This window comes from Giraffa tippelskirchi, chromosome 7 (assembly GCF_054371585.1).
Source record: "Giraffa tippelskirchi isolate mGirTip1 chromosome 7, T2T-mGirTip1v1.2.pri, whole genome shotgun sequence".
NCBI lineage: Eukaryota > Metazoa > Chordata > Mammalia > Artiodactyla > Giraffidae > Giraffa > Giraffa tippelskirchi.
In genome coordinates, this window is record NC_137281.1 from 79,832,506 (window position 1) to 79,845,939 (window position 13,434).

Consider the following 13,434-nt stretch of genomic DNA (forward strand, 5'->3'; position numbering starts at 1 on the left):
ACCTAATAACAAACTCCTGATTTCTGCCCCCCAACCTGTTTCTCTCCAACTGTTCCCCATCTCAGTAAATGGCAAGACTGTTGTTACAGTTGGTCAACCCAAGACCTTGGAGCTATCCTCACCTTATTTCACACATCAGCATGTCCACTCTAGCTTTAAGGCGTGGTCTGGATCCAGCCACTCCTGCCCTCTGCCACTTGGCTCCTAAGTCAGTGCACTAAGACCTCTGGGTGAGATTTTCCCAGCAGCCTCCTCACTGGCCTCCCTGTTCCTGTCCTTGCTCCCAGAGAGTCTTCTCTGTAAGGGAGCTGCAGTGATCTTTTTAAAATCTTTAGGTCCTGTCAGGTCTCTGCTTCTGCCACAATAACCAACTTGCCCTTTACCACCTGAGAAACAAGCTTTCCCCCAACCTCCTCACACCTCCTTTCCTCACTTCAGGTCTCTGCTCAGAAGTCACTTCATTTAAAATAGCTGCCACTCTGACCCTTCATCCCTCCTGGTCACCTTACGCTACTCTGCATCTCTTAGCAGTCATCACTACCTCACATATTTGTTTCCCACCCCCACAGACACCCAGACTGGAGTGTAAACGCCAAGAAGTCAGAGACTTTGTTCTGATACAGCTGTATTCCCTGCTAGAACCTAGAACAGGGCCTCATCCCTAGTAGGGGCTCCATAAATACTTGTGAAAAGCAAAGATAGCACTTTACTATTACACTTTGTCTTGACTTCAGTCTGTGATGATTAAAAGTTTTACGTATCAGACTTATGATTTGTGTAATTTTTCTGTAAATAATGTTGAACCAAGTGATTTTGGCTGGTAGGAAAATGCAAGACAGTGAAAATGTACAACAGAAGGCATAAGTTTAAAAAAGTGAAAATCAGGGACTCCTCTGGCAGTCCAGTGGTTAAGACCTCATGCCTCCCCTGCAGGGGGCATGGATTCGATCCCTGGTCAGGAAATTAAGATCCCACATGCCATGCAGTATGGTCAAAAAAAAAGTGAAAATCATTAACTTTTCCCAACATACCTAAAAAAGGAGATTTGTGAAGTAAGGGCCAAAGAGAAAGTGGGACTAATGGCTTCTAAAAGTCACACCACACACACACATACACAAAAGGGCATACTGACAATGTTTATTTAAAAAATTACCTATCTTTAAAAAAAAAGATCCATCCTTCTTAGAAGGAAGGCAAATGTTTGCATCTCTCAACTTGTGTGGATGTGCTTGAAAAAATTGGATGTTGCATTTCCTGTTTTCTTCCTCACTGCTGAGCTGGTCAGAGTCCAGTTAGGTGACACCTTACCAGTGAAGGCTTTCTTTTGTTTTGTTTTCCCAAAGGCAGAGTGGTAGGCATCCTTCAGAAGAACTGGCGGGACTATGTGGTGACATTTCCATCCATAGAAGAGGTCCAATCACAGGGCAAAAATGCTCAGAAAATCCTAGTTACACCTTGGGATTACAGAATTCCCAAAATCCGAATCAGCACTCAACAAGCAGAAGCCCTCCAGGTACCTCCTTCTGTTCGCCTCTTGTCTCTGTCAGCTTTTGAGCAGTACCAGGAAACATCGTTAACTTCTTTGCATAAGAAGAGATAAATTATTGATGGCATGTGGCATTCTGAGATCCTGTTTTCTAAAAATCCTAAATATATAGAACCATCTATTAAGTAGTCCTTGATTAATAAATGAAGGCCAGAGAGAAACCGTCCTAGAAAGAGCTGTGCAGGACACCTGGAGAGAACATTCATTATCCAGCTGTCCAACACAGAAACTTCCAATAGATACACTTTGCCAACGCTAACAAGCTTTCTTCCAGCAAGTGATATAGAAATACGATTGCTCTGCCCTGTGGGGATGATATAGTGGTACTTCACAGAATCGATTATCCATAAAGAAACAGAGCCCCGGAGAGAAGACATAAACAAGAAAGTTAGAAATTAACCTTTACTGTGGCAAAGGGTGTAGGCATCACCCAGTCTGATTTGCCCGATGCTCTGTAGTTTGTAAATGAGACACTGAAGCAGGGTGTCCCCAGCCAGTAACCTGTCCGTCGTGTACCTTTCCATCCCGAAGCCTCACTCAGGCTCTCTGAGACCAGGTGCAATAGCTGCTTTCCGTATCTGTGGTTTGCTGGAATATGAGGCAGTGAGGTTCAGTTCACGCTGATAACCTTCTCCCCAGCAAAAGATGACTTAAGAAATTAGAAAGTAACTCCAAAACACACAAAAATTGAAATGTTTTGTTTTGAAATTTAATCTGGACTGTGCATGGTTGGGTTTTTCCCTTGGGCTGCATATGTTAACTAGAATGTGTCACAGTTGGCTCTCCTTCTCAGGCTTCCATCGCCAGCCCACTTACTTGGTGCAGAGAGGTAACGCCTCCCTTCAAAGCACTGGGTTAAGCATTTACCTACCATCTGGCAATTTAGTAAAACAGGAAGAACCCAATCAAAGGAAAAAAAAAGAAAGGAAGATGGTCATTTGTATTGATAAATGGGCCCCTCTCTGTGGAGCTCAATGCTGTTTGTCCCTTGTTTGTTTGGCGTTGCTGATGGACCCACTTAACTCCTGACACTGGGTTTGTGTTTCCCCCTCTCTGTGCAGGACTTCAGGGTGGTCGTGCGCATTGACTCCTGGGAGTCGACATCCATGTACCCAAATGGACATTTTGTACGGGTTCTAGGAAGAATCGGAGATCTGGAAGGGGAAATTGCCACCATCCTGGTGGAAAACAGCATTTCAGTTGTCCCCTTCTCAGAAGCTCAGGTCAGACTTCCCCCAGTCCTTTGGTCTGATAAAAGACAGTTTTCTACTTTTTTGTTTGTTTGCCTTTATTGTTGTTCTGTCAGTAAGAAAGAAAAATTTTTGTACTGTGTAACAAACTACTATCTAAACCACAGCTAATAGGAAAAGTTCCCTCCTCTTTAACTCTGTGCTTGAACTAGATTGAAGTCAACTTCAAGTGCAGTTAGTGTCTTACAGCCTTATAGCTCTAAAATTTTTACATTTTCCAACTGTGCTTACAAATGGTATGTCAGTATCTTATAGTCAGTATGTATCCATCCCCCGTAACTACATGGGTACCCAGTTGTTACAGACCCACTGGGCTCTGCTCCCTTTCTTGATCATTCAACCGGAGGCCTGCAGAAAGCTATAGGAAGCAGCTTCTGGGGTATACATCTCTGACCCGTGGGTCAAAAAAACCATGCTCATGATGAAACAATTTTTGTAACCTTTACAGAAAACAAAAATTGTGTGAACATAAAACATCAGCTATTTCCATCATATTATGATCTGTTAAAAATCCTCATAAATCTTGTTTATTATTCTTGCATAGCTATATTCATAGTGCACACAGGCTATTTTTTGCTTCTTTCACTTAAAATTATTTCTGTGTGTTGACATAGCCTACTTATTTTTAATAACGATGGCAAATTACTCTATATTGATGTACTCTAGTTTGCTTAAACTTTCCTCAGTTGTTGAGCATTTGGGCTTTTTAATGTTTCAGTATTATAAAAGGTGCTACTTCAAATGTTTCATAAACATCACTTTTTTTTTAATCTTTTGATCATTTTCTTTGGAATGTAATACTTAAAGTGAGATTACCAAGTCAAAGGGCATAAAAAATTTAAATAGCTTTTGCTGTGAATTGGCAGGTTGTCCTCCAGAAAAATTGGGCCAGTTTTCATTGTCATCAAGAGCATATGGGTGTTCTTATTTTCATTATAATTTTTGACAGAATAGTAACTATAATAGTAAAAATACTTTAGAATATCTTACATTATTAAAATTTTATGTTTAACATTAGTATCTCGAAATCATTTGTTGACTTGTTTTGACAGCTTAGTGAAAATGTTGGAACAAAATAAAACATGAATTAGACTTCATAGGACTAGAATTCTTCCCTTTTAGCCTACTTAACTGCAAATTGATGGCTTGAATAGGTAATAATGCAGAAAAAAATGCCCAAGATTGATCCTGTTTTAAAAAGGGAATATGCTTTTAATATCTGGGACATGTTGATTTTTTTCAGGGCTTGACTTGAATTATAAGCTCAACTACCTTTAAACAAATGAATCATTTGAAAATGGGGTAGATATTGTACTTTTTATAAGCCACCCATTCATTCTTGCTCCAACCCTCACAACTAAAGAGACTGTAAATGCTCTGGAACATTTCCTGTTAGACTGTAGAGCCTTCAAGGGCATGCTGATTGTGTCTTTCCTATTGAGTCCTGACTTCCCAGAGCCTCACATGGCTCCTGACACATATTAGGCACCTAGTAAATAATTATTGCTCAAAAGAGACAAACATAGGTAGAAGGTAGTGAGTAATGAGGGGCTTCCCAGGTGGCACTAGTGGTAAAGAATCTGCCTGCCAGTGCAGGAGATGTAAGAGACTCGGGTTCAATCCTTGGGTCGGGAAGATCCCCTGGAGAAGGAAATGGCAACCTACTCCAGTATTCTTGCCTGGAGAATCCCATGAGCAGAGGAGCCTGGTGGGCTACAGTCCATAGGGTCACAAAGAGTCAGACACGACTGAGCGACTTAGCACATGCACACAATGAGTAATGAATGGGGTTTCTATGTGGTCACATGGAGAATGTTAGAGAGTTTTTGTGGAAACTTCTGGTGCCTGAATTGCTGAATCTTGGCCTCTGCTTGTACAGATGTGTGAGATGCCAGTCAACACACCGGAAAATCCCTGGAAGGTAAGTTCCCAAGAGGAACGAGAACGTGAAGACCTGAGGAAAACCCACCTGGTGTTCAGCATTGACCCCAGCGGCTCTGAAGATGTGGACGATACCCTCTCGGTCAGAGCCTTGGATAATGGCAACCTGGAGCTTGGAGTCCATATTGCAGACGTGACGCACTTTGTAGCACCACACTCTTATATTGACATTGAAGCTAGGACAAGGTACTGCTTTCAGAAATCAGCACTAGGGTTGTGTGTGAGTGACTATAACGTGTTCTGCAACTGTGCTAAGTCACTTCAGTCGTTTCTGACTTTTTGCGACCCTATGGACCATAGCCCACCAGGCTTCTCTGTCCCATGGGATTCTCCAGGCAAGAATACTAGAGGGGGTTGCCATTTCCTCCTCCAGGGGATCTCCCCGACCCAGGGATCGAACCCAAATCTCTTACCTCTCCTGCATTGGCAGGTGGGTTCTTTACCACTAGCGCTGCCTGGGAAGCCCGTGCTAGTTTCAGATTTTTAAAGATTTCACAATTGGGAACAGTCCTGAAGATCCTTCCAGGGGAAAAAAAAAAAAATTGAAGTCCACTTCCCCTTTTCCTTTAGAAAAGTAGTATCGTGATCAATTTACCTTTCCTTTATTTGCTCTTTGGCTGCGTGTGGGCTTTCTCTAGTTGGGATGAGTGGGAGTTACTCCCTAGTTGCGATGTGTGGGCTTCTCATTGCAGTGGCTTCTCTTGAGGGAGGTTGCAGAGGCTTAGTTGCTCCATGGCATGTGGGATCTTCCCAGATCAAGGATTGAACCTGACTCCCATGCACTGGCAGGTGATTCTTAACCACTGGACACCAGGGAAGCCCCTGCCTTTCCTTTTTTAACAAAATCTTTTCACATGTTGTATCCTATAGTGAAATGGGTTAAATTTTTCATGTAGTAATATCCTATTTTATATAAATACTGGATCATTACACTTTAGCTTTTCTTACACAACTAAGATTTGTGCCACTCTTTCTTTCTCTTTTATATCAGTGGAAGAATATTCAGCCCAAAGCAGTATCACTTAGAAAAGTGGGAACACAGGAATAGCTTTATTACCCAGTCTGCTGCACTTTATGAAAAAGCAACAGCCTTGGGGAATTGGTGCTGAGCTCTCAGCCATTTCCTCACCGCAGCCTGTGCCGTCAGCAGTTCTGCCTCTTGCTGCTGAAGGTCATGGACCTGCATGTATGTCATTCACAGGGCCACCACTTATTACTTAGCAGACCGTCGCTATGACATGCTGCCCACCATCCTCAGTGCTGACGTGTGCTCCCTCCTGGGAGGCGTTGATAGGTGAGTTTGTTCATTATTGTTATTGTCAGAACTTGTCTTGGTCCTTCTGTGATGCCTGGTGGCTCTTGCTTCTGGCCTCTTCCTCTTTCTAAGCTGCTTTCCCACCGCCCTTCCCACCCCTGCTTTCCCCACCAGTCCTCTGTTTGCGGGCAGCTTTATTTCTCTCACCTTCCCTTCCCTTCCACTCTTTTCTTTTTGTCTCCTTTCCTTCTGCCTAGCTCAGAGGCTGCTTCTTCCTCTTGTTGACTTTTTAAAGTCAAAGTCTAAGAACAAATATGTGTCACTTTGTACATATATGTTCCCTGGTTGAGGCTGTTTTCACAAGGATCATGAACTTAGGGAGTTTTGTGTTTATTTGTTGTAGTTAAAGTTTATATCTGTCCTTGAAGCTGAAAATTCACACCTTCCAAAAGATGTTTAGTGAAAGGCTCCCACCTGCCACTTTCCATCCGTTACCAATTTCTTATGTATTTTTCTAGGTACAATACTGTAACAGAAAAGCACTCTCAGTTTTCCACCTTCCTATTTGGGGAAACACCCAGTTCTTCCGTGCTATGTCTTTCTTTCCTGAAAGTCTCCTTTGTCTTTACAGAGAGCACATTACATCTGACACTGCTCGCCACCAGACATGTGGAGGTCTTTCTCCACACCAAGCTATTCTTTGCAACACCAGCTGGGTGTCCTACAATTTAATTCAATTCTGATGCGATCTTCCCCAGAGATGGCATCAGGTTCCACAGAGTAAGGGCTCAGTCTCACACAACTGTCCCCCTCTCCCCAACTTCAGACACTATCACAGGCCCAGATTGTCACCAGCTTCTGACTGACCAGCTGTAGATTAGAGCAGGGGTCCCAAACCCCCAGGCCATGGACTGGTACCAGTTAGGAACCAGACTGTCGCATATTAGGTGAGCAGTGAGCAGGCAAGTGGGTGAAACTTCATCTGTATTTACAGCCACTCCCCATGGCATTACCACCTAGGTGCCACCTCCTGTTAGACCAGTGGTGGCATTAGATTCTCATAGCACGAACCCTGCTGCTCTTGACTCATCCTGTAACCACCCCCGGTCCACCCCTGCTTTGTGGAAAAACTCTTCCATGAAACTGGTCCGTGGTGCCAGAAGATTGGGGACTGCTGGATTAGAGCTTTCCACTACCTCCTCCTTGCACTTCAGATGCCAATTGAAAGTCCACATTGTTACCTGTACTTCCGACCAACTGGCTATAAATCAGAGATACCCAGACCTCCTCCTCAGGTTCAATTAATTGTTACAGCAGCTCTCAGAACTCAGGAAAACAATTTACTTATGTTCACTGTATAAAAGTTTATGATAAAGGCTACAGACGAACATCCAGATGAAAGCGTTGTGGAGGGCGAGGTCTGTGAGAGGAACACAGAGCTTCTAGGCCTGGGGCGCCACTCTCCTAGCACCTCCACGTGTTCACCAACCCAGAAGCTCTCCACACCTCACTCACTGGGGATTTTATGGAAGCTTCATCACATTGGCATGATCAGTTAGTAACTCCATTTTCAGCCCTTCTCCTTCTTGAGAGAATGAGGGACAGGATTGAAAGCTTCTAATCATGGCTTGGTCTTTCTAATGACCAGCCTCATCCAGGAGCCCATCTCATTAGAACAAGACATGCCTGTCTCCCAGGAAATTACAGGGGTGTCAGGAGCCCTGTGTCAGGAGGTAGGGACAAAGACCAACATAAGTTTTCTGTTATTTCACACACTAATGCACATATTTGGACATGTGGTCTTTCTTTGTCGTACAAATGGTGACCATATATATACTCTTCAGACCTTTTTTAACTTAACAGTGTATCTTGGAGATCACTCCATATTAATAACAGTTCTCTATCTATGGAAATTTGGATCGTTTCCAAGCTTTTGCTATTATAAACAAAACTGTACTGAATTACTTGGAATATAGCTCATTTCACATTTTTAAAAGTACAGTATCTCTGGAAGATAAAGTCCTAGAAGTGGAATTTCTGTGTCAAAGGCTATATGCATTTGTGTTTAAAAAGTAAATCGCCTTCCATAGAGGTTACAGTTACATTCTCTGTCAATGTATGAGAGTGCTAGTTTCCCCACAACCTTGCCAACACAATATATTGTGTTTTTTTATCTTTGCCAATTTGATAAATGAACATGGTATCTTAAAAGTGGTTTTGATTTGCATTTTTCTTTCTGAGTAAAGTGATTTTCTTTGTATGCCTAACAGTCATTTATGTATCCTGTTCTGTGAACTCTTTCATGTTTTTTGCCCCTTATTCTTTTACTTTCTTGATCTATTAGCAATTGGTATGTAAGAGCTCGTCACATGTTAAGAGATTAGCTCTGTTTTTTATGTCAGTTGCAGATGTTAGAGTGATGGTGGTAAAGTCGTTCTTTACTAAGTGAACTTTTTTGCTCATGAACCTGTCATCAAGACTGATATCCTAGTTCAGTGTTACCTAAGTAGCATTCGAAAGCTTGGACTCCTCTTTGCTAGAGGGCCCAGTAGACTTAACTCTAATTCTATCAGTGCTGTGCTGTTGTAAGGAGCATGGAGAACCATCAAGTTGGGCTTGTAACAGTACGTGTGAACTCATTTCAGATTTGCTCAGAGGTCCACAGAACCTTGTCTAACCTTGTTTTAATTTTAAATATCTTTCACTTTTGCAGCAGAGTGTTGGATTGAAACATCAGACCAGAAACCCATAGCAGTGTCATTTCTTTCATTACATTTAGGCTCTAGTTCTGTTCATTTCAAAAAATGGTAGAATTAACAATGATGAATGTGACTGTTTTTGTAGGTATGCTGTAAGCGTCATGTGGGAATTAGATAAGACCTCCTATGAAATTAAGAAAGTGTGGTATGGCAGAACCATTATTCGATCAGCATACAAACTATTTTATGAAGCAGCCCAAGACTTACTGGAGGGAAACTTCAACGTTGTGAAGGATATTCCGGAATTCAAGGACCTGGATGAGAAGAGCCGACAAGCCAAGCTGGAGGATTTAGTGTGGGCGATCAGAAAGCTGACAGACATAGCCCGCCACATCCGAGCCAAGCGAGACCACTGCGGTGCCCTGGAGCTGGAAGGGGTGGAGGTTCGCATCCAGCTGGATGAGAAAAAGAACATTCACGACCTCATTCCCAAGCAGCCCCTGGAAGTCCATGAGACCGTGGCTGAATGCATGATCCTGGCCAACCACTGGGTAGCCAAGAAGATCTGGGAGAGCTTCCCTCACCAAGCCTTGCTGCGCCGACACCCTCCTCCACACCAGGAGTTTTTCTCTGAACTCCGAGAGTGTGCTAAAGCAAAGGGCTTCTTCATAGATACACGGTAATTTCTCTTTTGAAGGGGCAGGAAAAGGGAAGGGGTTACTGTACACTTATGTATTTTACAGTGGTTATTAAAATGTGACAGCCAGATCTTTGACCAAAAAGAGAAAACTTCTTGGCTTTTCTTCCTTTACTATAATGTAGGTAAAGAGGCTTCCTTTTTCCTTTTTGGCTGCCCTGCATGGCTTAGGGGATTTTAGCTCCCCAACCAGGAACTGAAGCATGTAGTTTTAACCACTGGACCACCAGGGAGTCCTTGGCTCAATAATTCTTGATTTTAAAAAAGAAAAAGTTTATTTATTGACCTATACAGGAAGTTTAAGGTTAAGGGTGATAGGAATTTAATTCGCAAGGTACCTGGCCACCCACTGTGTGCTGAGCATTAACTTCACTTCATAGGTTCAGCACATTCTTCTTCACTACTTAAGAAAGGTAGTGGAGGGAATTCCCTGGTGATCCAGTGGTTAGGACTTGGTGCTTTCACTGTGGTGGCCGTGGTTCCATTTCTGGTTGGGGAACTAAGACCCTGCAAGCCATGCAGTGTGGCAAAAACAGAAAACAATGTTATTTGAATTCTGAAATTTTCTTTGTTTAAATCTCAAAAGCAAGTTAGATTTCTGTAGTTGAAAAAAGTTGCTTCTCTGAAATGTGTCCCAAATAAACTATGGGCAGATAAGCGTATTCAGTTGGTGAATAAAGGGTTCCCCTCAAGTGTTGACTTGTAAACTATTGCTAGGGGGCAAATAAGAATTTTTCCATTTTTTTGTCAGGTCCAATAAAGCACTGGCTGATTCTCTGGATAATGCAAATGACCCCAACGATCCCGTCGTCAACAAGTTGCTTCGATCAATGGCTACACAGGCCATGTCTAACGCTCTGTATTTTTCCACCGGATCATGTGCCGAGGAAGAGTTCCATCACTATGGTGAATGATTACAATTTTCTTATGTTGTAGCCAAAGCCTTGAGCAAACTGTTTAAGAAAGTTTTTTGTTGTTGTTATTTTGATTTTTTGGTTTATTTTTTAAGGTCTTGCATTAGATAAATATACTCACTTTACCTCTCCAATAAGAAGATACTCAGATATTACAGTACATCGATTACTAATGGCAGCCATTTCAAAAGATAAGAAAATGGAAATTAAGGAAAATTTATTCAGCAACAAAGATCTTGAGGAGTTATGCAGACATATCAACAACAGAAACCGGGTAAGACGGATTTTTCATTCTCTCACCCATCATCTCTTTGCTAACAGAATATCAACTTTATTGTGTAGTGGAACGTAGTACTGTACATTCCAGCAAATGAAACTCTAGAATTATTCCAATCAGTGAGAAAGATGAAAAATCATAAAGTTTGTTGAGTAGCTCTCAATACATTTACAAATGTTCTGAAATACTTAATGTGGATTTATGAGATTCAATGAGTCAGATTTTTCCCCCCAAAATATAGAAATGTGAAAGATTATCTATCATCTTACTACCCAAAGATAATAACAATTCTAGACAATGCTTATTTATAAAAATAGCCAATCATACCTGCTATTTGAAGTAGACCTTTTTTCACTTAACATGTTATTGATAGCACACCTTATCAATAGTTACATCATTATTTTAGAAACTACTTTGTATTTTATTTCATATTGTTGTTATTGACCATGTTATACAACTTAGATAGAACTAGACCATTTGGTGATACATCAGATTGGAAACTACCTAAATGTTTAACATTATCTGTATCCAGTTAGAACACTAGTTTGATACTATACAATCTTATAGCCACTACTCATGTTGGTTTAAAATAAAAATTCAGCTCCTCAGTTGCACTAGCCACATTTCACATGCTTAATAGACATGTGTGGCTAGTGGCTACCTATGGGACAACACAGATACAGAATGTTTCCATCATTTCAAAAAGTTGGGTTAGGCAGCAGTGTTCTTGGCAATCTAGTTTACAACCATCCTTATGTATACATTTTTACAGACGTCTCACATTTTGCCTGGATAAATTCCTGGCAAAAATGAATTACTGAATCAAAAGGGGTACACAAAACTTTCAGCTTTTTTTTTAAAGACATTGTTTCTTTGGGAATATGAATCACATGTTTCTTCTGGGGTGTCAAGAAGTCCATCATCATGTTTGGGAGTTGTGCTTCTTCTTACAGGCAGCACAGCATTCTCAGAAGCAGTCTACTGAGCTCTTCCAATGCATGTATTTTAAAGACAAAGACCCAGAAACTGAGGAGCGTTGCATATCTGATGGGGTCATTTATTCAATTAGGACAAATGGTGTGCTTGTGTTTATACCAAGGTATGTTATTTCTAACAAAAAAGTTGCTACGAAGTCATAGTTAACCTTAAAGTATAGACACAGTATAGAAATGGTGGGTTCAACCCCTGGGTTGGGAAGACCCCCTGGAGAAGGGAAAGGCTACCCACTCCAGTATTCTGGCCTGGAGAATTCCATGGACTATATAGTCCATGGGGTCAGAGTCGGACATGACTGAGTGACTTTCACTTTATAGAAATGGTACATTAGATATCATTCTTTAAAGCACTTACTTTAGCAACTGTTTTGAAGTTACCATATGTACATAATGTAATATATAATTCATTATGTAAGTATAAAAAAAGAGATCCCTGGTAGATGGTAAAGAATCTGCCTGCAATGCAGGAGACCTGGGTTCAATTTCTGAGTCAGGAAGATCCCCTAGAGAAGGGAATGGCAACCCACTCCAGTACTCTTGCCTGGAAAATTCCATGAACAGAGGAACCTGGCAGGCTACAGTCCATGGGGTCATAAAAAGTTGGACACAACTGAGCGACTAACGCTTTCACTCACTTCTGTGTAAGTCATAGGATAGTTTTACTTTTTTCTTTAGCAAAACATTTTGTTTTCATCTGCTCAATGAAATAGATATTTGGAGGTAAATCAGATGTAAAGTTCTTTTTCTGTTGGGTTTGTTTGTTTTTGGAAGTTTTTTGTTGTTGCTTTTAAGCTGTAAGAAAAACTAGCATTCTAGATAAGTATACAAGATCTGCATACTAAGAATATACTATCTCTGAATTTTTATTCTAACAATAATTCAGGTTTGGGATTAAAGGTGCTGCTTATCTAAGAAATAAAGATGGTTTGGTGGTCTCATGTGGCCCAGATGGCCATTCTGAATGGAAACCAGGATCCCTTCAACGCTTTCAAAACAAAATCACCTCTACCACAACAGGAGGGGAATCTGTTACATTCCATTTGTTTGACCATGTAACAGTAAGTCTGTATTTACATTATGCATTGCTTTCAATACAACAAGCAAAGAATGTGACTTAGTAATATGCATTTTCTCCTCTATGATAGGTGAGAATATCAGTACAGACCTCACGTTGCCATTCTGATACAATACGGCTTGAAATAATAAGCAATAAACCACACATGACACCAGATACAGAACTTTTTCAGCAGAGTTCCGTCTTGCTAAAGAGTGATTTAGTGAAAGAAGTAACTAGATCTGTGGAGGAGGCTCAGCTTGCTCAAGAAGTCGAAGTAAACATCACTGAAGATTATCAAAAATACTGCCAAACGAAGGGAAGAAGCCTGTACACACTTCTAGAGGAAATAAGAGACCTAGCTCTCCTGGATGTTTCCAACAGTTATGACATATGAAAGTCTTCTGACTTCATTAAAAGAGAACTTTGTCTTACGTGGATGTTTTACTTTCTTTTAAACATCAAGATAAAATTTCCTGTGCCATTCAGTGCCACCCAATCCCTGATGGGGTGGGGGGTGAGATTGGGTAGATATTTCACATATTTGTGAAATGTTTTCTTATCACTAAGTTGCATTAAAGTACAATTAGGTCAGTATGGAAAGTGGTTTTTCAGATACTGAATCACTGAATCCTGGCTCTGCAAAACAGGTTGCCAGTCTTGTTAATAAACCCAGAATTGACTTTTGGCTAGCTTGTCTCAAATCAGTTCTTTTATTGCATTAATTTTCCAGTAATTTCTACACTGGGCCATTTGGGTCACAGGTCCCTCTGACATCTGCCAGATTAACTTTTCAGTCTCCTTCC

At 41.2% G+C, this 13,434-nt stretch overlaps 1 protein-coding gene across 10 annotated transcripts in view; it reads left to right on the top strand.

The window, feature by feature from the left end:
* DIS3L (DIS3 like exosome 3'-5' exoribonuclease) overlaps window positions 1-13,320 on the top strand; it is a 30,714-nt gene extending 17,394 nt beyond the window's left edge. For 9 of the 10 annotated variants that reach the window (XM_081511784.1, XM_081511777.1, XM_081511779.1 and 6 more), the window contains 10 exons: window positions 1,344-1,513; window positions 2,608-2,769; window positions 4,676-4,923; window positions 5,939-6,031; window positions 8,837-9,370; window positions 10,140-10,294; window positions 10,398-10,576; window positions 11,533-11,678; window positions 12,458-12,632; window positions 12,720-13,320. In XM_081511784.1, the coding sequence (XP_081367910.1) occupies window positions 1,344-1,513; window positions 2,608-2,769; window positions 4,676-4,923; window positions 5,939-6,031; window positions 8,837-9,370; window positions 10,140-10,294; window positions 10,398-10,576; window positions 11,533-11,678; window positions 12,458-12,632; window positions 12,720-13,025 (2,168 nt within the window). In that variant the 3' untranslated portion in view covers window positions 13,026-13,320. The remainder of the gene's footprint in view (window positions 1-1,343; window positions 1,514-2,607; window positions 2,770-4,675; window positions 4,924-5,938; window positions 6,032-8,836; window positions 9,371-10,139; window positions 10,295-10,397; window positions 10,577-11,532; window positions 11,679-12,457; window positions 12,633-12,719) is intronic. The other variant, XM_081511787.1, reaches the window with a different exon arrangement.
* Window positions 13,321-13,434: the final 114 nt, after the last annotated feature.